Genomic DNA, 16,728 nt, shown 5'->3' with positions numbered 1-16,728 from the left:
CCCCTGTCATGCACAGAGCAGGGTGGATTGGGAGGTTGCGATGCCACCTCTACAGTCACGCTCAGGGTAGGGCCGATTGGGGGGTTGAGGCACCGCCCCCTGTCACACTCAAGGCAGGGTCAATGGAGAGGTTGCGGCGCCACCCCCTGTCACGCAGAGAGCAAGGCCCATCAGGGGGGTTGGGGCTCCGTACCCTGTCACACACAGAGCAGGGCCTGTGGGGGGGTGGGGGAGGGTTTGGGCACCACACCCTGTCACACACAGCGTAGAGCGATCAGGAGGTTTGGGCGCTGCCCCCTGTCACGCTGATCCGGTGCCAGGAGGCCTTGTGGCTCCGCTGATCCCGGTGATGGGAGGCATCTTACCCTTTTACTATATAGGATAGAGGCCTGGGGGCTGGCTGGTTTGCCCTGAAGTGTGTCCTGGATCAGGGTGGGGGTCCCCACTGGGGTGCCTGGCCACTCTGGGTGAGGGGCTGAGGGCTGCTTTCAGGCTGGCGATTGACTGAAGCTCCCAACCACTCCTTTTTTTCTTTTTTCTTTTTTTTAATTCTGGGCCAGCTTTAGCTCTGGCTCTAGCTCTGAGGTTTCCGCTGCTGAAAGCTGGTATCTGGTTTGTTTGTGTTCTATAATCGAAACAATGTATAATTCCAGCTCTGAGATCCCGGCAGCTGAAAGCTGGTTTCTGGGGTTTTGTTTAGCTTCTATATTTGTCACAATGTTTCAAACTACCAGGTCAGAGGCCGGCAGCGGCAGGCGGGGAACGTTGGAGTCTGCCAGTCACTGGAGCAAGCAAGCCTCCTTGTTCGCTTCAGTGCATGGCTGCCGGCCGCCATCTTGGTTGTCAGTTAATTTGCATATACTCACTGATTAGCCAATGAAAAGGGTAGCGGTCATACGCTAATTACCATGTTTCTCTTTTATTAGTGTAGATGTCACACAGGTGATGCTTTTATAAATAGTATTCCCATCTTAGTGATGAGGAAATGGAAACTCCAAAAAAGGAAGTGACTTTCCCTTGTCCACCTGGACAGTCATGGCCAAGGCCGGCCTGAATACCTGGCCCTCTGACTCCCAGACAGGCCTCTCTCCAGCACTGACTCTCTCCTGCCCCTGACGCCCATGCACATCTCTCAGCTGTCCTTGTCCTCTCTCCCAGCTCTCCAGCCTCACCCACATGCACACCTAGAGGCCAGCACTGGGCACACACAGTGCAGAGATTAGCACAGCGCTGCCCTCAGATGGCCCACCCTCTCCTCTTCTTTCCCACATCCACACCCGGCACAGACCTCCCTGTCAATGCCACATGCCCTGCTGTTATGCAGGGTCCACAGTGAGATCAGAGTGAGCTTCTTCCTTGTTTCCAGCTCTCAGAGGCTGCACGATGCCAAAGCTTTCCAGTCCCACCCAGTAACTAGGAAACGGATTCAGCCACGCACATGAAATAGAAAGAGCAAGTCTCAGCTCTAGTGTGAGATCAGATAAGGGTGACCCCCAACTCTACATGTGATGGTCACATGATGTTGAGCCTCTTACTTAACCTCTCTGAGCCCAGTGTTCTCACCTGTAACTAGACAGGCAGATCTACCTCCCAGAGCTCACTATGGAGCTGGGGTCTAACCTTAGTCCTTCCTGGTGCTCTGAGGCCCTATATGGGAGGCCTGGGCTCTGGATGGAGCACAAAGGTCTCAGAGCCATGGAGCTTTGGTCGGTGCCCCCAGAAACCCAACCTGACTGTGCTCTCCTCCTAGTGGAGCTCTTCCTCCATGGCCAAAGTGTTGGCCAGAAGGTCTTCAAGACAGCAAGCTTTTTAAAGCCTTTCCAGGAGGCACAGCAAGTGTGCGCACAGGCCGGGGGGCAGCTGCCCTCCCCACGAAATGCAGCTGAGAACGAGGCCTTGCAACAGCTGGTCGAGTTTGAGAACAAGGGTGCTGCGTTCCTGAGCATGACTGACTCCCAGACGGAGGGCAGGTTCACCTACCCAGGAGGGGAGCCCCTGGTCTATTCCAACTGGAACCCTGGGGAGCCCAACAACAGTGGCGGCAATGAGCACTGTGTGGAGATGTACACCAACGGCAAGTGGAACGACAGGCCCTGTGGGGAGAAGCGCCTTGTGATCTGCGAGTTCTGTGCCCTTGGGGTGGGTGAGGCAGCCGAGGTCCAGGATCTTGTCCTGGATCTGTGTGCTACCAACATGACAAGGAAGAGCTGAGGGCTCTATGGCCTGGATTCTGCACAGACACCTGGGATGAGGCCAGCCAAGGGCTCCCATGGAACTCCTCTCTCAGAATAAAATATGACTCTGGCTTCACTGGTGTGCTGTCAGAGGAAGAAGGGGCCAGCCTGCTTTCCCAGTTGCAAGGGATAAAATTAGGCCCCAAAATCCAAAGGCTCCTCCTCAGCCCTCTGCCTCCTCAAACTGTCAACCCAGCAAGTCACTCCCTCCTCTGTCACTCCCTCCTCTTGCTTTGGTGTCGCCTTATGCCAGTTCCTTATCTTCCTCTTTTGCTAGTCCCTCCTCGTCTTCTTGACCACTTAATGGTGACATGCTCAAGCCTTAGCTCGCTATTCTCTCCCCTCCTCACCCTCAATCCAGGGATGAGCTTATTCTATCCAGGGCTCAGATCCCTGGTACCCACATTACATGCCTGCTCAGGACCTCCCGAAACCCAGGACCCCTTGGCCAATGCCAGCTGCAGTCCCAGGGCTGGGCAGTTCCTGTGGCTGCTCCTTGTTTCAAGGCCTGAGCCCCAGAAGATGCACAGAACCTTGAGCTGACCTGGCAGGTCATTTGCCTCCCTGGCAGGACTGTGTGGCCCAGTTGAGTAGCCTCCTCCGCATCCCTGCACACCAGGACCTCATTCTACCCTGTCATTGTGACTGCCTGTCGGCTCATGGGAGGGAGTCCCACCTGCACAATCCCCATTCCAACTGAGACCTCAGGCACAGAGGGTCAGGCCACACTCAGGTTCACCCCCAGCCCTCCCCTGGCCTCATTCCAGGAGGTTCTTCCCCCAGGCTGCCTCAGAGACAGCTGGCCAGTTCCTCCTCCTCCTCCCACAGAGAGGGGAGGAGACTTGCTCAAGGCCCCAGGTGTGTCAGTGCTACAACTTGGTCTAGTGAAAGGTCATCTGATCCGAAACCTTATATTTCTGGCCTGTCAACTTTTAGACCAAAGGCCTCTGTATACCAGTTGATTTTAATGACATTTGTGCTTAAGGAATTGGAAGGACACCTGGATGAAGCCCAGGCTCATAGGAGAGGCAACAAGACAGGAAACCAGGCCTCCTTTGTTCCCAGGGACCGGAGGCCACACCCCTCTTCCCAACACTCACAGCCACACCTCAGATGTAGGACAGCAGGTCTGAAAGCAAAAGCCACATCTAATCACCATGGTGTCAGATGGGTAGGAGCTTGATCAGGATGATCACTTAGTAAGTTATGTAATGACTAATCACGTGGATGTACACCTGAAGTTAATATAACACAGTATGTCGCCTATAATTTAAAAATGAACAATCATTTAAATAAATAAAGTGATTATTGATAGGTTAAAAAGAAAAGAGGAAAACAAAAACGACACCTCCCAACAGCACACAGCTCAGCCTCTCCGCTGAGACCTTTTTCCTGTTACTGAAAAGAAAGCCCCAAGTCCTGGCAGCTTCTGAAATATGTCAGTTATGCAACAGGGAGCAAATAGTCTTCAATTCAGGAGTCAGACCTGGACACCATCCACCAGGGAGCTTAGAAAGGTATTTCATTGCAAATAGAAAGGAAAAAGCAGTGGATATGGTTTAAGCCCAGGGAGGCATTTTTTCTAAGAATGAAGAGTTCTGAGGTGGCTCAAGGACTGCGGGTGCACAAGCAGCGCTGTGCGGTCTCCCTGCTTCTGCCTCTGTGCATCCTGGCCTCTCTTCCTCCCTCTCCCACCACCTTCTTCTGCTTCAGGCTCTCAGCTGCCCAAGCACAGAGTCATGTGTCACACAGAGATCAGAAACTCTTGCTGGATATCAGGTCAAAATTCCTGTGGAAGTGAATCTGCCTGTCTCAGATGCCCACCTTTGTCCCAATAGACTAGGCCTGAGGTGGACACCACAGCATAGTATGGCCATTGGGACCCATGGAAGGTCATGGTGGTCTGGCAGTCCTTCTAAAAGTGACCACTTCCCATCCTAGCACATAAGGTAACCTATTTCTTTGACAAAAGTGGAAGAAAATGTCATAACTGACTCAATAGGGAGAAAAGATGTGTCCTGTGGGGTTGAAGGCCAGGAATGTGGAGACCCCTGGCCTGGGAGAAGCTTTAGATCCACCTCAGCACGGGGTCCGGTTCGCTCTCCAGCACAGAGAACAAGTAAGGAGGGTCATTTGGATTCTGTAGACACAGCCCGAGGAAAGCCATGGACTAAGGCAAGTATTTCAAAAATTCAGGTTTTAACCCTTTCTTAGCACAGAGACCTCTCCTACACTCACATTCATGGGCAGAGGTGAACACGGGCCTTAAACAGTATTAGCCCAGCCCCACCCATAGTAGCCTTGGTCCCTAGCATAGTAGCCTGGGTGCCAAGTGAAGCCAGGACTGTGTGACTGTGACCTCTCAGGAGATGCTATGACCCTCACAGTGACAGGTGACATCTTGGGAGCAGCCTGGGGTCCTTCCACGTGAGAGGGTGACAACCACAGCAGCTCCATGGGGAAGCCCCTGCTCAGTTCCATAGTATATTCTCAGATCACCTCCTGGTTCTCAACCGTCCTGCTCCTCAACCAACCCACTTCCCAGCATGAACTGACAGTGGGGCGCACTCTGGTGTTTGCTGGTGTTAGGATATTCTATCTTTGTCCTGAATTTCCTCGGTATAAAACACCGAGAACTGAGTTGCTTAAGTTCAGGGCATTCTCAATCACTCTTGTCTTCGGATATCCTTAATTCAAGCTTAATGGTGTGCTTGACCTTTTCAAGCTACCAGTGTTTATATACTAGAGCCAAGAACCCAGGTATCTACTAAAGGGGACAAACTATTTATAAGCTAAATATTTATCAAGATGGATCTTTCTGGACCTTGAGTGCGATATGGAGGTAGTCACTGCAGCATATGTAGCCCATCTTTATTGCATAAAATTTGAATATTAACCTACTTGACTTTCAGTTACCTAAGCAATATAGTCTCTCTCAGGCTGCCTGACTCAAACAACCTTGAGCCACAGAAGGACTCACGAAGGCCCTCCTACCTGACTAAACGGCACTTTTCATATTTGTTCAGTAAGAAGACAGTGAAAAAATGAAAGAGTTGAGTGAATGAAATCCTGAATTCCTATTTGTAAGCCTGTTTGTACGGTTGAATAAAGTGTTTACAAGACATTTCCAGGCCCACTGACCTGAGGAAATAGCACTGTGACCCCACTGCCAGCCTCTCTGCACTTTTATTAATTCCCTGAATGCTTCATTTCACATGTAAGTGGCTGGGGTCAGGCCAAGGTCAAAGGTCAGATGACAACTTCAGGCCAAGGGAATGCTTTCTGTGATCAGAGTGCGGCATTGTGGCAGGAAAGGGAGGGTACAAGTGCTGCTGGGTTTTGAGCAATCCCAGGACAACTGACCCTGGCCACAGAGGCCTGAGAGGATAGGAAGAGGATGAGAGGGATGTCAGTTTTCTAAAGACTCAGTTCCAAAAAGGACTGAGGCTGGAGGACCTCATCAGGAGGTCTTATGATGGAATAAACAACCTAGAACAGTCAGAAAAATTACTTAAAAAACAATGAGAATGGAGTTGGTCCTCTTATGTTAAAAGGTTTTATAAAACTAACAAAATTGTAATAGTGTGTTACTAACACAGAAATAGATGAACCAAATGTAAAGGTCACCAAAACCGGACCCAAGTATGTCTATACATATATGTCATATATGCATGATAAAAATAGATTACCAAGATTATAGAAAATAATGAATGGTTCAATTAATAATTCTCATTTAAATGGTTAAGCATTTAGAAGAAAAATAAAATCATATTTTTTACTTACATATAAAATTCAAAATCAGAATTAAAATATAAAACTTCTCTGCCAAAAATAAAGCAACATAAGATTAAAATTGAAATGCTTATTTATCTGCAAAGTATATAACATAAATCAACAAGAAAATGATGACTATTGAAGTAGGAATGAGAAGAGAAATATCTAAGAATGAGAAGAGAAAATTCATGAAATAAGATATACTGATGGCCAATAGTAATGAAACATGAAAAAATGTAAAATCTTAGTAGTATTTAAAGAAACTCAAATTAAACAGCAATTATTTTCAAAAATTTATGGACTAGAGTTCAAACTATACTAGAGGAAAATGTACTTTACATTCATTATTAAAAATGACAAAATAAAAGCATGGACATTGAGTGTGGTGTTAAGCCATCTCTGAAGCATCTATCCATCCTCCATCTCAGACCGTGGGTGCTTCCGCCTCTGGACTCCTCAGAACCCTTCCACATGGTGCATCCTAAATGCACCCACTTTTCCTGGTCCCTGCCCTTGGGATGCTTGGGAACCTGACCTCATGTAAGGGTAGAGGCTCACCAGGAACTGCAGACAGAGCACAAGAAAGGGTCCTCAAAGGAGGTCAAAGTTTACTCTCCAAAGGATGTACTTGCTGGGTAAAGGGTCACACAGGCAACTCTCCTATGGACTCTGATAGTGCTTTTGTGGTCCCAATGCCACAGCTTGTTAAGTGAACAAGAAGCTGAACTTGGCAGAAGCACCAGGCATAGCTGGGCAGTGGGTTCTTTTCCACACACCATCTCAGATCCGTTGGTAGTCACTGCAGGGTTAAAATGGCCCCGGGATCTCATCCCGGCTGAGTATATGGCAGTTGAGTAGCCATGTCTGCTGCTGATATGGAGGAGGAGAGGGGCAACACATGTGCTAGTGTTTGCTGTTCTTGGTGTAAGAGGACAAGGCTCCACAGGACCTGAGAGAACCCAACCAGGGGAGCCACTGAGCTGCATCCCTGAGCAAGTGAAGACACCGCTGGGTCTCCTGCAATAATTCCGGTGCTTCCATCAGCTGGGCTTCCAAGAAGCCCAAGGATACTTACAACACAGAGTAACATCTAGTGGGACGACAATGTCATCGCCACTGGAGACCTGCAGGAGATCCCCACCATCTCTATGTGGGCTGAGGTCTCCTAGGTGTCCTCATGGGTCCCAGGACAGTCTCTCAAGTTTCCTTAGTTATAGGTCCTCAGCCTGAACTCCTCTGCACCACAATGGTCAGAGGTAAACACTTAGCAATGTTGTAAAAAGGAACCTGGTTCAGAGAGAAGTGCACAGTCTCTCCTGGCTGATGCTGAGGTGGGGGTCAGGGGGGCGGGGGGAAAGTGGGCAGCATAGAGCTTGATTCTGGTTGAACTTCACAGAGATACACAGAGGTAGCTAAGGGGGATGCCCACACACCCAGCCTCCACAGAGCCAGTTCTAGCCTTTCAGGGATTCTGACATCAGCCTAGACCAGTGATGGCGAACCTTTTGAGCTCGTCGTGTCAGCATTTTGAAAAACCCTAACTTAACTCTGGTGCTGTGTCACATATAGAAATGTTTTGATATTTGCAAGCATAGTAAAACCAAGACTTATATTTTTGATATTTATTTTATATATTTAAATGCCATTTAACAAAGAAAAATCAACCGCCCAAAAATGAGTTCGCCTGTCACCTCTGACACGCTTGTCATAGGTTCGCCATCACTGACCTAGACACAGAGATCTGAGGCAGGCAGATAAGAAGGAGGATGGGGTGTGTTCCAATTATCTATAGGAACGTAAGCACAGGTGACCCAAAGCGTTTCATTTGGATATACCAATACAAACGTCAGAGGGTACTTATTATTAATTAATATGGCCGAGCTTAACCAAAAACTAAGAAGAGAGAGAGAGACACACAGGAGATAAACAATGCAAGAAATCACACAGGTTTATTTACCAGAGAGCTGATGGGTTTCAGTCCTTGGCAGGCCACCCGGAGACACTCGCCGACAGAGGAGACACACGGAGGTCATCAAAAATACGCTGCAGCAATGAGCTCGGTCTCTTGACTCGAAAAAAGAGGCCTCTGGCAGTTTGGGCTCAGGCAGAGCAGGAATGGCAGTTTCGCAGTCTGGCAGTTTCCAGGGGGAAGGAGAGCATCCTGTCTGTGGAGGGCAGACAAGCGTCTGAACCTCAGCAGATTTGCTCTCCTTAAATCCTTGAAGCTGGGCGTCTTCAGTGTCTCATATCGGGTGCCATACACGGGTGCTGCCCTGTTATCTAGGTATACACTCAGGCAGGAAAGTTGTGACCATGTTCAAAGCTTATCAATCATACATACATCTTATTTTTGGAGTTGTTTACAAGTTTTGGTCTAAGAATAAAATGGGGTCTACTTATGCTAATACAAAGTGAGTCTACTTTATGCTAACTAAACATATTACTATAACAGGCTTCTTCAGTGTCTCTTGCCAGTGTGTTCCGGTGGCCTTCTGGGCTTATCAGGATGCACACACAGGGGGTTGCAAGTTTCTTATCAGGAGTTAACATGCTGGGAGTTATTGGTCAGGAGTTAGCTTGCAGGGCATTACAAGTTACTTATCAGGGTCTCACACACACACACACAAGTTAAGTTTCACTTCTAAGTAAAGTTTAAAATTCACTCTAATAAAGAAATGAAATTTGATTATACTATCTTATACTAACTAAACTTATTACTGTAACAGGGTGGCACTCTGAAGATCTCACAGTGAAGGTGTGGACATGAGAGACACACAGACAAGGAGCAGAGAATTCACCAGTTCCAGGGATTGCTGGACATGAGGGCGGTCTGGTCACCCTGTGGGAGAGTGTGTCTGGACCTGGCCCTACAAGGGAGGGGCATTGAGGAAATGCATTCTATCTGGGCATAGAAATCAGGACAGAAGGGAAGAAAGCAGGAACATCTGAAGTTGCAGGGAAGGGGCCCATCACTCACCTGGCCGCCATGTTGGTTCTCTGAGTTTGCTAGCCCTGTCTTAGAGACACCAGCAGAGGGCAGCATTAAGCCACCTCTCCTGCTGCCCACCTAAGCCCAATTACAGCACCTGAGCCCAGAACCATATTCCAAAATAAGTCTCACAGCTTCTCTCTTGGTTCCAGCTTGGAGCTGAGTCAAACTCCAGAGAGGTTGTGGGGTCACACATTTTTGGGGACTGCAGTTCCTTTGTTTATTTGTTTATTCATTTATTCATTCAACAGTTATTGAGAGTGATGTGGTTCCCAGACCTGTTATGGGTCCTGGGACTTCATTGTATGACTCAGGTGATCATACTAATCCCTGTAACACCAAGAAGAAATGCTTGCATGACATTCATTAGGGCCAGTGCTCTTCTGGCTGCCTTACTTGTGCCAGTACATTTACTCCTCACAACCCGGTGAGGGGGCACTATTCATAACCCATGTTTACCAAGAAAAGAACCAACGCTGAGAGTGTGTGTGACTTGCTAAGGACCTCAGGTGCATGGGGTGTGAACACAGTCAGTCTGGCTCCAGCATCTTCTCTTTATTTTTTAAAATATATTTTGATTGATTTCAGAGAGTAAGGCAGAGGAGAGAGAGATAGAGACATCAATGATGAGAGAGAATCACTGATCAGCTGCCTCCTGCACACCACTCACAGAGGATCAAGCCTGCAACCCAGGCATTGGCCTTGACCAAAAAAATACCTGGGACTCTTCTGTCTGCAGGCCGACACTCTATGCACTGAGCCAAACAAGCCAGGGCTCCAGCATCCTCTTAATGACTTTGCTACACTGACAAAATCCAACAAGTAAATGGTCAGGATGATTTCAGATGTCCACCACTGCCAATAAGAAAATATACTTGGGTGTTGTAATGGGGACTGGGGTTGGAGTAGCCTTACATTCAATGGTCAGATAAAGGCTTTGAAGGGGAGGTCAATGGTGCCATTAAGAGTCAGGACCTGCAGGAGGGGTATCATGTTATCACCCACACAATCTCTGTTGAGCCCTGGGATTGTAGTGCTCAGCTCAAGGCTATTTGTAAACACTTTGTCCATGACCAAGCATGCACATACCTCACCCAGAGCCCCTGACACCACCCAAAGCCAATGCTCCTCAGTGAGGGGTGTGCATAGTAAGGCACTGGATATAGGCTAAGTGTGGGGGGTTTGGAGCTATGGACTGAGGCTGCTAACAGCAGGGTGCTGGGAATTTCAACCACTGGGTCTCCTGGTTTCTATACAGAAACTCACACACTCACACATGCACAAAGATCCCAAATTCATGTGCACAATTCCCCACTCAGGGTTCACCTGTGCAGTGCCTCACCTTCTGTGACACTCAGCAGAGGTGTTCCAGACCCAGGCCCATTGCTAGAAGCCAGGAGGCAGTCAGACCCTGGAAATGTGGAGGGAAGGAATTGAGTCAGCAGTTGCATTTTACTAATGGGACATGAGCAGTTGAAGGATGTTATTTGACATCAGACACTGTGGAGTTAAGCAGGACCCCCTTCACCTTCTGAAGGTCTACACTGATGGAGAAGCCCTGGCCCCCTGGCTTCTGGGTCTCCCTGTGAAGGTACAAGGCAGGCAGAGAGCTGCTAGGATGGTTGTATTTCCTTGAGCAGTGGTTTCCAAAACTGGCCAAACATCTGGATCGCCTAGGGACCTCACCGCAGTGAAGGTCTCTGAGCTTCTGATGCACGGGGTCCAGAGCGGAGCCAACTTGACCCTATGACTCTGCCAAGCCTTCCAGGTAGCTCTGCTGGCACTCCTTTGAAGAGCCACATGACGTGGCAAGGAGGGTTACAAAGACAATATCACTTTGCAAAGTTCATTTCCCGACATCCCCATGATGACATTTGGTCTCTTCCTGGTTAATGGGTATGAATCCCTGATTCTTGGCGGGTTCTAATGCACAGATCAGTTACACAATTAGGACAAACAACCTTCCAGGTCAGAGGCCCTCTGCCACCTGCAAATACAAGTCCAGCTCTGACTGTGACCTGGCGCTGGTGGACCTCTGACAGCCACACAGAGGGAAGCAGGTGGCCCAGGGCACAAAGGAGGGCTGAGGAATGCGAATGCCAGGCCACTAGCCTGTACCCCAAGTCCCCATCCTCTGGCATGGGCATGGCTGAGAGTGAGAACAGCAGAGCCTTAGGGCTCCACAGAAAGATGATCCTGCAGGAATGAGGCCCTGCAATTCCAGGTGCAGAGCCCAGCTGAAGCCGGGCCTTGAATGCTGCAAGATTTCCCTCTGGTAGCAGAAGCAAATCACAGTGGCTGGGTCTATATTCTCTCAGGAGACCGTTGACTTACATTTAGTTTAAATTCAAGGTTCCCATTTTGAGAGCAAGGTGGATCTGCCATTCTAACTTTCTCGGTCTGGCTTTCTATGGACTTGAGAAACAGGTGATCAGTATTCAGGCCACAATGACTTTGGACAAAATGGCAGGTAACAAAGACTGAAAACAGTGCTGAGATCCTGCAGCGTTTGCTCCTGAAATGGGCCCCACGGATCTGAATCTGTGTGACCATTAACTCCTCCAGCTTTAACAGGGAGAAGCCTTGACAGAGCAATTTAGATATAGAGATTGAGGCCCAGGGAGCTCACATGCCACTCAGTGCATTAGGCAGGGAGATGCTTGCCAACCTTGCATTTCCCACCAACCTACGGACTCTCCTCCAACCTCAACATGGCACAGACATTTAGGCCTGGTTCTCCCTTGGGGACAACCCTGTGGTCAGAGCCCAGGCTCCACAAAGGTCTCAGCACCAGGCTCCTGTCCAGGAATGCGCTGAGCCATGACCTACAGGTCCTCACTCTCTGCAAGAGGCAGCAGAGAAAACTGCAGCTCAGATAGGCCTGCCCATTTCTTGGTCCAAAAGCCAGCCTGGGAAAGGATTCGGCAAACAGCGGGGCTCAAGAGGTCCCTCAGTTCTCCCAATTCCTGATGTCCAAGAGGAATGTGCTGCTTAAAGCCCAAAGGCCTGTCCTTGGAGCCCCAGGTTTCATTACGTCCCCTGTGCAAGAAATGTCATCATCTCATATCCCTGAGTGAAGGGAACTGCGAGCCCTTAGCCCTTGAGGGAGTGAGAGAGGCTGTCTGGAGAGTCTCCTTGAATCCATATGTCCCTCTTGTTCCAGGTCCTGGGAAGCCTGGATGAACTCTAGTTACAATCTTTAGACTCTCATGAGAATCCTGTATCTTTAGATTTATGCCACCTTCACCGGAGCTAACTTGCATGGGTTCCACTACTTGCTGATAAGAATTGGAAAGTAAATTGCAGGGATGTGGTGGCTACAATCCTAGTTTGAGGAGGAATGGTGGCTGGCAGATGCATTTAGAGAGAGGAGCTCTGAAAAGACGACCAGGTGCGAGGTCAGGGGAAGAACAGGCAGAGGAGAAGGTTGGAAGGGGAATGGAAGAATTTGAGCTTTTCCTGTAGATTTTTACTCTTTCTCTGACTAGGGGGCAACCATTACATATGGGTAATCAATCCATGTGAAGTACATGACTGTTTTCTACAATTTTATATCTAAAGATACTGTCCTTTATGCACAGTATAAACATGAACACATTCCCCTCAGGGGAGAGCATAATCCCCCTAACCCTTACAGAAAACAAAAAGAATTATATGATGGTTACCAGTCCATTTTCTCCTGGTTTTCTTGGCTGTGAGAAAATTTAGGCCTTAACTCTCATGCTTGGTGGCAGTAATCCTTCTTTGCTGAGTCATCGTATGTGTATCTTCCTTTCTTCTTAACAGTTTCTGTTCTTTCCTTTTTCTATTTGCCTTGATGATTGGTTTGATATGTGCCTCTAAACATGAAGTAGTCTCCCGCTCCTCTGGTAAGCAGAATGGACTTTAATTGAAAATAAAGAACTGTTCTGCTCGACATTACAAAGTTACTCTTGGCATTTCCCCCAGGTGCAGTGCTTGAAGGAGAGTCTCCTGGGATTGAAAACACAGTGATGTGACAGTCTAGGTGTGCTAGATGCCTGATCCTGCCCTGTCACCCCTACATTGCCAGCCTTCAGCATTTCCCAGGCCACTTCTCACCCCTGCCCTACAGTCCTGCAGAAGGAGGGCACCTGGGAGAGGCCTCTCTCTACATTTACTTGTCAGATCCAATCTATGTGGGGATTTTTTGGGGTGTTCCCATTCAACAAATACTCATCAAGAACTACCTAAGTTTAGGGTGTTCTCTCTGGTAGTTCAGATACAAAGAAAAACAGAATACAAAAATAATTTTAATATAAATATTTTATTAAGTTTCCTTTGGCACATTCATGAACTATATTTCAATCTTATTTGGTGAGGGCCTCAAAGTGGAGCCAAAATTCACTCTCTCCAATTGGCTGCATGGGTTCTACAGCCTCTCAACTCCACTGATCCTGAGATTGCTACAAACATGCATGGTCATGAGCAGGATTGTGAGCCAGCTTTGCTGGGTAGAGTAATCTTGGTTGTAAGTAGTTGCTATTCATCACTTTGAATATTTCCTGCCACTCCCTTCTGGCCTGTATGGTTTCTGTTGAGAAATCAGCTGACAGTCGTATGGGTATTCCCTTGTAGGTAACTAATTGTATTTCTCTTGCTGCTTTTAAGATTCTCTCTTTGCCTTTAACCCTTGGCACTTTAATTATGATGTGTCTTGGTGTGGTCCTCTTTGGATTCCTCTTCTTCGGGGTTCTCTTCACTTCCTGGACTTGTAAGTCTATTTCTTTCATCAGGTAGTGGAAGTTTTCTGTCATGATTTCTTCTAATAGGCTTTCAGTATCTTGCTCTCTCTCTTCTTCTGGTACCCTGATAATTCGGGTGTTTGTATGTTTGAATTTGTCCCAGAGGCTCCTTACACTGTCTTCATATTTTTGGATTCTTTTTTTGTTTTGCTTTTCCAGATGGATGTTTTTTGCTTCTTCGTGTTTCAAATCTTTGACTTGATTCTTGGGATCCTCTAGTCTGCTGTTGGATCTCTGTATATAATTTTTTTTAATATATTTTATTGATTTTTTACAGAGAGGAAGGGAGAGAGATAGAGAGTTAGAAACATCGATGAGAGAGAAACATCGACCAGCTGCCTCCTGCACATCTCCCACTGGGGATGTGCCCGCAACCCAGGCACATGCCCCCGACCGGAATCAAACCCGGGACCTTTCAGTCTGCAGGCCGACGCTCCATCCACTGAGCCAAACCGGTTTTGGCTCTGTATATTATTTTTAATTTCAGTCAGTGTATGCATAATTTCTGACTGGTCCTTTTCCTTTTCCTTTTTTTTTTTTTTTTGGGCATTCTCATTAAGATCCTTGAAGGTCTCACTAAGTACCTCAGAGGTTCGTAGAAGATTCTTGAGTAACCTTATAACTGTGGTTTTGAACTCTATGTTCTCCATTAGTTTGCTTTCCTCAATTTCTTTCATTTGTGACATGTTTCTTTGTCTCTGCATTTTTGGCTGACTGCAAGGACACACTGTGTCTATAGTGGAAGAACTGCTGTGCTGGAGACACCCTCATGGGGTAGGACTTGCTTCATTGGAACTTTGATGCTCACTGAGTCTGCTGCTTTTTTTACCTGCACACTCACACACGCACCCATGCTCACACACATGCACATGCATGCACCCATGCACCTGAGTCTGCTTCTTGAGTGTGTCCCTTATGGATGTGAGGAGTTGAAATCTGGTATCTGACCACTGGGTACCCTGGCTCCTGGATCTCCAAATCTACCACTGTGTGAGTCCACCCAGCAGGAGCTACAGCGATATCAGCAGATTTCTCCCCTTTTTTGGGGTTTGGAAGTTTTGGAGCTCTCTGACCTAGCTGCAGCTTGTTAGGTTAGGCTGCAAAATGGCAGGTCATTCCTTTGTGCTGCTGCGCACAGCTTGGGTGGGGATGTAAATTGAGTGGGGCAGGGTCTCAGAGAATCACCAGGACGGAGCAAACAGAAATGGCTTTGGTCAGCCGTCTCCGAGACTCCTGGCGTCTCCGAGACTCCGTGTCTCTGCGTCCCCGAGTCCTGCGCCCCCACAGTAACAATGATCCCTGCGAGCAGTTCTGTGAGAAAGCCACCCTCACTTTCTGATCCACTACAAGACAGTCCAGTTTCTCCCCGTAGGAGTTTGGGACACCAGAATCTCGCCGTAAATGAGTTCAGTGCATTCAAGAGCTTGTATCCCCTTCCGATTGAAAAAGACTGTGCACCCAGGTGCAGCCACCTTGTACCCGCAGCTCCGTACCTCTGTTCTTGGGGCCTCTGCACCTCCTATCCAGTCTCAATGCACTTTTTTCTTTCCTTCTAGTTGTAGAACTTCCACTTGGCCAGCTTTCCCGTGGTTCTGGATGATAGCTGTTTTGTCTTATAGTTATTATTTTTAATGTGGTTGTGGGGGGTAGCACGTACAGGTTTATGCCTTATGCCGCCATCTTGGCTCTCCTCACTCTCATTTTTGAAAAGTTTTCTTAATCATGCTTTCATTTCTTATTCCAGGCGAGCTCTTCAATCTCTATTATAAAATCCCCTTGACCAGGATGCTGTCATGTCGTAACAACAAAAGACTGGTCACCAGGAGGCTGTGTGAAAGCCAAGGCTTGGGCGGTGGGTGGCGCTGTGTGCCTGGGGATGCAGGTGCGGGTGGGCAGGAACTTGACTCTGGGTCTCCCGGCCCAATGGGACTTGGGGTGTCCCTTGGCATGGTGGGATCACTAGTATTCTTATAATGATGATGGGCCAGTGGGCAAATATTTATGTGAGGTCATCACTTTTGTTTTGTTGTTACTAATTATTTTATTTCACTTTGGATGAATTGATTTAGCTCCTCTATTCATTACTCTATTGCACCAGGGATCTTTTTTTTTATTATTAAATCTTTATTGTTCAGATTACATTTGTTCCTCTTTCCCCCCCCCCATAAGTCCCCTCCTCCCAGTTCCCATTCCACCCTCCACCCTCACTCCCCACCCACTGTCCTCATTCATAGGTGCACGATTTTTGTCCAGTCTCTTCCCGCATCTCCCACACCCCTTTCCACTCCAAGAATAGTCAGTCCATTCCCTTTCTATGTCCCTGATTCTATTATAATCACCAGTTCATTCTGTACATCAGATTATTTATTCACTTGATTCTTAGATTCACTTGTTGATAGATGCATGTTTGTTGTTCATAATTTGTATCTTTACCTTTTTCTTCTTCTTCCTCTTCTTAAAGGATACCTTTCAGCATTTCGTATAATACTGGTTTGGTGGTGATGAACTCCTTTAGCTTTTCCTTATCTGTGAAGCTCTTTATCTGACCTTCAATTCTGAATGATAGCTTTGCTGGATAAAGTAATCTTGGTTGTAGGTTCTTGGTATTCATCACTTTGAATATTTCTTGCCATTCCCTTCTGGCCTGCAAAGTTTCTGTTGAGAAATCAGCTGACAGTCATATGGGTATTCCCTTGTAGGTAATTGAGTCTCTTTCTCTTGCTGCTTTTAAGATTCTCTCTTTGTCTTTTGCTCTTGGCATTTTAATTATGATGTGTCTTGGTGTGGTCCTCTTTGGATTCCTTTTGTTTGGGGTTCTCTGCGCTTCTTGGACCTGTAAGTCCATTTCTTTCACCAGGTGGGGGAAGTTTTCTGTCATTATTTCTTCAAATAGGTTTTCAATATCTTGCTGTCTCTCATCTTCTGGTACCCCTATAATTCTGATGGTGCGTTTGAAACTGTCCCAGAG

The 16,728-nt window shown here is 47.5% G+C and overlaps 2 protein-coding genes across 2 annotated transcripts in view; one reads left to right on the top strand and one right to left on the bottom strand.

Moving 5' to 3' along the window:
• LOC102438498 (pulmonary surfactant-associated protein D-like) overlaps positions 1 to 2,211 on the top strand; it is a 17,866-nt gene extending 15,655 nt beyond the window's left edge. Inside the window, exon 5 of the mRNA XM_023747974.1 lies at positions 1,751 to 2,211. Coding sequence (XP_023603742.1) covers positions 1,751 to 2,211 — 461 coding nt within the window. The remainder of the gene's footprint in view (positions 1 to 1,750) is intronic.
• Positions 1 to 16,728, bottom strand: part of LOC102438188 (mannose-binding protein A-like) — a 57,956-nt gene that overhangs the window by 32,333 nt on the left and 8,895 nt on the right. The gene's annotated exons all lie outside the window — the stretch shown is intronic.

This window comes from Myotis lucifugus, unplaced genomic scaffold (assembly GCF_000147115.1).
Source record: "Myotis lucifugus unplaced genomic scaffold, Myoluc2.0 scaffold_1080, whole genome shotgun sequence".
Taxonomy (NCBI): Eukaryota; Metazoa; Chordata; class Mammalia; order Chiroptera; family Vespertilionidae; genus Myotis; species Myotis lucifugus.
The sequence above is the reverse complement of the archived record's forward strand: the minus strand, read 5'-3'. Positions and strand labels throughout refer to the sequence as shown.